At 49.3% G+C, this 8,034-nt stretch overlaps 1 protein-coding gene across 1 annotated transcript; it reads right to left on the bottom strand.

The window, feature by feature from the left end:
* Positions 1-447: 447 nt before the first annotated feature.
* On the bottom strand, positions 448-7,133 carry SF3A3 (splicing factor 3a subunit 3). Its single transcript, XM_054292566.1, has 17 exons — positions 6,996-7,133; positions 6,866-6,913; positions 6,688-6,740; positions 6,045-6,150; positions 5,580-5,652; positions 5,176-5,267; positions 4,979-5,061; positions 4,431-4,569; positions 4,044-4,112; positions 3,426-3,493; positions 3,000-3,107; positions 2,747-2,816; positions 2,120-2,284; positions 1,897-2,007; positions 1,423-1,513; positions 1,035-1,090; positions 448-729 (listed from the first exon to the last, which is right to left on the bottom strand). The coding sequence occupies exons 1-17, from the start codon at positions 7,089-7,091 to the stop codon at positions 652-654; spliced, it is 1,506 nt and encodes a 501-aa protein (XP_054148541.1). The 5' UTR covers positions 7,092-7,133; the 3' UTR covers positions 448-651.
* Positions 7,134-8,034: the final 901 nt, after the last annotated feature.

The following is an 8,034-nucleotide window of genomic DNA, read 5'->3' as shown; positions in this document are numbered from 1 at the left end:
ACGACAGGCATCTCTAAACAGTCTCTGTTCCCATCTCCATCCTCCTCCACAGATGGATCTGCACACAAATGACCAACCAGGACATTGAAGCCAAGCAGTGCCACAGAAATCACCCCAGAGCCAAACCTGAAGTTCAGTTGGTAGTTCTCAGAAAAAAACAACGGCCAAAGCTCCCCAGGGACATAAACCCAAGGTAAAAAGTTCTGTAAGCCAGGTGAGCTTGTTTTTTAAAGAAAACCGTAAGTTCACACCAAGATCTAGAAATAGGACCAGTACCTGTCAGCACACAGTGTCCATGTGCTTCAGTCAACCCTCACCATAAACATTTCCAGCAGAGTGGAAATGAGAGAAGGAATTCTTTCTGACAGCTGTATAAGAAGCATTTTAAACACACTGTAATCAAAACTCTTCCTTCCAGCATATGAAAGAAGACAAGTCTCTCAACACTTCCTAAATTACAATGACTTTATTTTTCAAGGTATTTTTAATATAAAACAATGTCACAAGTCTAAGTGGCTTACTAGAAAGTGACTCTATAAAGTATTCTTGAAATCTATGTTCATGCACATACAAAATGCAGACAAAGAAGAAGTCAAAGCTGCTGCCAGATCCACTCTCTCTGCAGATGTGGGATCCTTCACCTGGGGACAGCTACAGCAGCCCTTGGCGCTTCAGGTCTTCGTAGGTCTTTTTATTCACCACGTTCCCACTGGAATCCTCATATTCCTCCTGGAACAGAACCACAGTTTAGAGACTCAAATGTTAGCTCCAAGAGCAGCCACTGAACATGAGCACCCTGCCAGAACTTCTGTGCAGGAAGGCAGGCAGTGGATCTGCCAGCAGGTGCTGGGAGAAGAGCTCAGTCAGGGCCAGAGTTGTTACAGGGTGTGCCACAGATTTTACCTCCCACTTTTCCATGCACCCTGCTGAAAAATGGCTTTGGAACAGAAGTTTAGGAAAAGGCAGCAGGACACTGGAACAAGGGGTTCCCATGGACACAGGAGGAGAGACACTGAATGCCTCTCACTGCTCACCTCTGTATCAGGCTGCCACCTCTCTGAAGCCTTCTGCTGTTTCAGCTTTGCCCACACTGCAAACACAAAATCAAACAGCATCTGTGTCACTTCCCTTGAGATACTGGCTTCTAAACAATACACACATGAGCTTTTTTCCCTTCCTTTTAAACCCAGGAATGTATCTAACATCCATTACAAAGGATGGATGTTATAATCCATCATTCCACTGTACTATCATTCCAGTGTGCTCACTGAAAGGCACTGGGCTGCAGCAAACAAGAACTGAAATGGATTTCTGGGATGGGACACGAGACCAAGGTCCAAAGCCCCTCCTTCAGAAAAGGTGGTGCTCTTTAACATGTTCCCTGCTCTTTAACATGTTCCCTGCCCTGCCATCACTACTTACACGAGACTGCATCCTCAATCTGTGTGACATTGGCAAAGTGAGCTGTGTTGGGGATGCCCAGGCACCGCATGCCGTGGGCATGTCTCCACTCCTGGGGAAGAGATGAGATCAGTGTGAGAGGGAACACCACAAGACATTAACATCTAAACAGGGTGCAAAACATGTTATCACAGTACAAATCCACCAGTCCTCTTCAAAAACATTATTTTCTTGTCCTGCAGACAGTAACACAACACCAGCCATCAACAGCCACAGTGCACTCATCAGACTGAGCACTGGGTTTCAAATGGGCAGGGATGGCAGCAAAAGTGATCTCTGTATGGCCAAAAGTGATCTCTGTATGCCTAACACCATCTCTGGGTTCTGTTGCATTGCCCTGCAGCACAAGCTCAGACCCACATGGCAAAAATGCTGCTCAGGGACCCCAGGGACTCATTACAATGCAAGAATGAATGCAGCAGGGCTGTCACTTACTGCAAAGTGCCTCTGGAAAGCCTTGGGCCCTCGGTAGGTGTAATTACCACAGATCTCACAGTTGTAGTTGATGTTCAGTCCATGGAGTTTATACAACCAGTATGGGATGGGCTGGAGAAAGGAGACAGCAGGATTAGGTCACTTGGCAAAAAAACTCAAACAGAGAAGCAGCGTGGAGTCAGTGACCTGTCCCACTTCTCCAGGCCTGCTAAGTCTCAGTTACCTTCCCATCCCAGCCAAGAGGCAGATTTTTAGGATTATAAATGATTTCATTTTCTTCATCTTCACTCTCGCTCTCGCTGATCTGCTCCTCCTCCTCCTCCTCTCTCTCCTCCCCTGTCCGCGCCTGCTTGCGCTGCACGTTCTCGTGGGTGAGGTGTCTTTGTTCCTGGAGGGGGAGAAAGGAAGGGACTGTCCACACACCATGGCAGCAAAAAGTCAGGCAAAAAGTCACTCTTGTAGCCAAAAACTCCCTCAGTGCACAGAGGGAGGAAACAAGACCAGTGTGAAGCAGAGAATTCCCACCTTACCGAGCCAAACAGTTTCAGTTTTTAGTACCCTGACATTTCCTATTTGTAAGAATGAAACCTTGTATCACCTATTAGCACTTCCAGTGTTACCACAGCAGCAGCCACTCCCATGAAAACAATCCCCCAAAACTAAACACAAGGAGCAAGGCAGATCAAAGTAAAAGTTTGTAGCACTGAATGGCTTTTGCACAAAACAGATGTGGTGCAGCACACTGATGTGATGCTGCCGATGAAAGCACCACGTAAAGATAAGGACAACGTTCCAGTCACTATTTGACAGGTCTGAAATAAAAAGCTTAAAAACAAAATAAAATCCTTACCCCAAGAACTTCCACGTACTCATAAATCTGAGCTTCCAGGAATGCAAGATCTTTATTTCTTTCTGTGTCCCTGAAACAGATGAGGGTATCTTCATTAAACACACAAATTCAGCTCTGGTACCTTCTGTTTGGTTCAGCATGAAAAGCTTCTAAAATCCAGAATCTCTAACTACACAAGAGTGGTGACTATAGAACACTCCTCATCCAAGAGCAGAGAACATTGCCAGCCTCAGAATGACCTCTGAGAACTCACCTTTTGCTTCCTTTTGTCTTTGGATTCTTAGCAAACAAGGAAGGATCAAGTGCTTCCAGGGATTTGCCTTTGGTGCTAAAGAGCCTCTGAGCACGTTCCTCCAGAGTCCTGCAGAGAGGCAGGGAAGGGATGAGTCTAGATTGCAGTTTTACATTTCCTGAGATGCAATAAAAATCTAAATGTAGCTTTTAGGAAACCATGAGATTCCCTTTATCTTTGTCTTCATTCAAGTCAAAGTCTACTGTACCAGAGACAGGACCAGTTAAAAGCAGCAGATCCCACTGTTTGATTCTTTAATGTTTTATCCTTTAAACATCTCTAAGGTAATTCTAGTACAACAGAGATAACCACACAAGTATCCCAGACAGAAATGTGATACAGAAACACCTCAGAAACTGAAGGGAACTCTACAAAATTACACCTTACCCGCCACACTTCAGCCCCAGAGCCAGCAAAGCTGATTTTAACCTGTCCAGTCCCAGGGAGGCCAATTCCTGTTCAATTAAATAAACCACTGTAAGAAACAAGCTGTTCAACACATACAATATGGATGTAGCCCACTTTAGCTTATTAATGAAGAAAAAACCCTGAACAGTTTTTAAGAAAGGACTTTCAACACATAGAATATGGATATAGCCCACTTTAGCTTATTAAATATAGCTTATTAAATATAGATAAATATAGTTATTAAATATAGCTTATTAAATATAGCTAAATATATCTATTAGCTAATTAATAAAGAAAAAACCCTAATGAACAGTGTTTATTCTTAAACACTGTTCATTAGGGTTTTTTCTTCATAGGACTGTCAACACTGTATCCCTGCTCCCAGGAAAATGAGGAATGTGACAAATCTAACCAGGTCTTTCAAGTTACACCCCCAATGGGAGAAATCACATCATGAGCACCAATAAAGTTTTACCCAGGAAGCACAGAGCCAGGGATGAAAGCACAGCACTAAAAGTACACAAAAGACCCCAAATTACTGAACTTCCATCTGCTCAAAATGTGGTAGTATGTGCAGAGCACTGGAAAATTAATTACCTCCCAGGAGGAGAAGGCCGAGAGGTCCAGGTGGGCACCAGCATGGGTGAGGGCACTGCTGGTCTCTTTCTGCCAAAAAAAAAACACATGCAAGAGCTGCACAACAAGCTACAACACTTCTGGACATAGAGCATTTTAATCTTTAGTAAAGCAGTTCATTTCACAGAGAAAAATCCTCTTAATAAACTGAAAATGGAGCAATAGTAAGATGCAAAATAAGCCAATGTAAAAGAATGCTCGTTTTAAACCAGTTATGCTGGGTTTTAAATGCAGGCCAGTATGAATTTAAACACAGAGCTGCAGCCCTCACTGTCATGGTCCCCCCAGCACAAATGACTCCCAGAGCCCCTCCCAAGCACAGAACATCCCCCAGGCCCAGCTGCTCACCGGCCAGCCCGGGAATGTGCCGTTCTCCCACTTCTTCTCAAACTCCGTCTGGATTTTCCCAAAAAGTTCATTCTGGTCCAGCAATGGCTTCACACGATCTGTGTAATCCTGCAGGTACTCAAGGAGCATTTCCAGATACCTGGCAAGGGAATCATGAGCACAGGAAATTCACTGTCACCCTCTCAGCACATCTCTGGACAGGCACCACCCTCCAGTGCTGCAGAGGGACGTGAACAAGGTCAGGCCAGATTCCCACACAGGATTTTCTTTAATGTACCCCTCTTTCCAAAGGTACATTAAAGCTCTTCCTCTGAGCTAAATGTGCCTCTCCACATCTCTGCTGCACTGCAAGTTTGCTTGGGGCTCAGACATATGATTGAGCTGAGGTACCCAATCTATGTGAGTTAAATTTGACTGTTAATTATAATCTCTGGACACTTCAGAAGTAAATTCCTTCTCACCAGGACTTCTTTCTCACCAGTAAATTCCTTCTCACCAGGAATTCCTTCTCACCAGTAAATTCCTTCTCACAAGGCAAACAGGCTCACCTCTTATATTCAGCATTTTTCCTCTCCTTGGGAATATCGAAGAGTTGATCAAATGAGGATAAGTAAGTGATATAATCCAATTTCTAAGAACAGAAAGTGTGAGTCAGATTTCATACATGGCCAAATTAACATCCAGGTCCCAGAAAAGAGAAGCTCCAGCCTGGAGATCCCTGGGCCCACACACAGCAGGCACTCACCTCTGATGATTTCAGGTTAATGTACTTGAGGTAACAATCATGCAAATCCAAGTATCGTCCATACCCTTCCTCGTCTGTGAACTCCACCAGATCTGCAGGAAAGATCATGAAAAGCCTTATTATGAGCTTAATATTCCCTACTTATTCTACAACTGTTTTGGAACTGGAAAAGGATCAGCTGTGAAGTCATTTATGCTTAAGGAAGGGGCTACAATGCCTCTGACACTCATGGAGCAGCCCCAGAACATTCCACAGGAACAGCAGCCTGACTGTAGTTCAGAAGCATTTAAACAGGAGAATTTTCAGAATTCATTTAGTGAAAGGGAGGTGAGGCCCTGAAACATGCAAACCAGATCAAACAACCTATTAAATAATGCCAGAGCTGGAGCAAACTACAAACTTACTCTGAGCTTCTTCACTGGGGTTGTCTCTGGCCTTCAGCAGCTCCTCAAACTCCACTGACATAGGAACACAGATCTGCAAGGCACAAAGTGATTTACTTCTGCTCCTGTCCCAGAATAACTAATATAAAATCACACAAGGTGGCAAATAATGAAACTGCAAAAAGAAAACAAACTCAAAGCTTTGTCACCTTTTTTTCTGCACAAAGGCAAAAGTGTGGCTTTAGCCAACATGTGAAAGGTGAGATCTGATCCTTGCTCAGCTGAACATCCCAGTTCCAGCAGGGAACAGGGTGAGTGTCCTGCACTGCTCCCTCACATGCTCCTGACCCTCAGCAGCTATGCTGAGTGTTCTCAGTACTTGTGTATTAATGCAATAAACTGGGCAAACAAAAATTCTGTTTCCTGTAGGGACGAGACCCAACAGGGCACATCTCACCTGTTCCTATGGACCAGGTATCAACTCACCTCATTTGGGTGCTTCCGGTGAAATTCCTTAATTTGCTTCAGTCTGTTGTAAAACTCTGCAAATTCATTGGGCCCGGAGATGGCACTGAGCTCCTCCTTACGCAGGCTGTGAGTTCATGGACAGCAACAGATTACAGAGGGAAAGAAAGGGAAGGGAAGGGAAGGGAAGGGAAGGGAAGGGAAGGGAAGGGAAGGGAAGGGAAGGGAAGGTTCCAGGAAGGTTCCGGGAAAGTTCTGGGAAGGTTCCGGGAAGGGAAGGGAAGGGAAGGGAAGGGAAGGTTCCGGAAAGGGAAGGGAAGGGAAGGGAAGGGAAGGGTAGGGTGACACTGACACAGCCTTAGTCCAGGTCTGTGCTCAGCGTCTGACTGCAAACCTTTGAGCCATGGGGGATCTCCCAACCCAGCAGTTCAGGGGCTTGTGGCCACATCCCCCTGCACAGGCTGCACCCCTGACAAACCCTGGAGCAGCCAGGGCCTCCCCACGACATAACACAACACAATAAAACGTGTCCATCCAGCACAGATGTGCCCTCGGGTCCTGCCCTGCATTCAGTCGCCACATCTCCATTCGCGTGTCACCCTCGGGACATTCACACTGACTTCAAACAGCGGGGCACGCTCGGGCACACCCCGGGCACACTCACCCGTCCTTGTCGTCGTACAGGTCCCGCAGGTTGCCGCTCACCTCCATGTACCTCTGCGGAACAAAGCAGAGGCCCGAGCGCCGCCGAGCCCGTTACCGGGACAGGCCCCGCTCGCTCCGGGCAGCCCGGCCCGCCTCGCCCCCGGCCCCAGCCCCGCTCCCAGCCCCGAAGCACTCACGTCCTGCATGGCCCGGGTGCGATGGTCCGAGTTGATCTGGTCGCGGAGCTGCGGGCAGAGCAGAGCAGAGCAGAGCGGTGAGCGCGGGCCCCGGTGGCGCCTCCCGCCCCCCTCAAGGCCCCGGGCGCACCGTGGATTTCTTGGTGAGCATCTCCTTCACCATCACGTCCATGAGCCGCTCCCGCTCCTCATGGTAGCGCCGCTGCTGCTCCAGAATCGTCTCCATCCCGCGCACGGCTCCCGTTACCGCCGGAAGATCCCGGTGAGGCCCCGGTGTGTGTGCGGGAAGGTTCCGGTTCCGGGGCGCGGCGCGGTGCCCGGGGCCGGCCGGCAGGAGGCGGCGGCGGGTCGGCCGGGCCCTCAGAGCGGGGCCGCGTCCGAGAGCGGTGTCAGAGAGCGGAGCGGTGTTCGAGCGCGGTGTTCAGACACTGTCCGAACGCAGTGTCTGAGCACGGGGCCGTGTCTGACCACGGTGTCAGAGCGCGGTGTGCGAGCGCGGAGCAGTGTCCGAGCCTGGGGCACGGCATCCGAACACGGTGTCCAAGAGCGGTGTCCGAGCACGGGGCCGTGTTCGAGCACGGGGCCCGTGTCCGAGCACGGAGCCGTGTCCGAGCACAGTGTCCGAGCCCGGGGCGGTGTCCGAGCACGGTGTCCGAGCACGGGGCCGTGTCCGAGCACAGTGTCCCAGCACGGTGTCCGAGCACGGTGTCTGAGTCCGTGTCCCAGCACGGTGTCCGAGCACCGGGCCGTGTCCGAGCGCGGAGCACTGTTCGAGCCCGGGACCGTGTACGAGGGCGGTGTCCGAGCCCGGGGCCGTGTCCCAACACGGTGCTTGGTGGCACCGAGTGTCCCCCGGTGCCGGTTTGGATTTGGGGCTGCCCCAGCCCGGACCCTCTCGGGTTTGCCCGGCTGCAGCAGCGTTGTTTGATGCCGAGCCGGGCCGAGCCGTGCGGGACGCGGCGGCAGCTCCCCGGGTCCGGTGCCTCGGTGCCCGGCAGCGCAGACTTTGCTTTCAGCCCCACAATCACAGTGCGAATCCTCCCACAGACACTCCACTTGTTTTCAAGTGCCTTCTTCAGATCCACCCTAAATCCAAGGGTGCCTTGCCCCAACACTGCCGAATTCAAAGCTGTAATTACGTTTTGACTCACTGTACGTGAATGAATTAT

Source organism: Melozone crissalis, unplaced genomic scaffold (assembly GCF_028551555.1).
Source record: "Melozone crissalis strain CALT ecotype California unplaced genomic scaffold, PUWL_Pcris_2 ptg000111l_1, whole genome shotgun sequence".
NCBI classification, from domain to species: domain Eukaryota; kingdom Metazoa; phylum Chordata; class Aves; order Passeriformes; family Passerellidae; genus Melozone; species Melozone crissalis.
The sequence above is the reverse complement of the archived record's forward strand: the minus strand, read 5'-3'. Positions and strand labels throughout refer to the sequence as shown.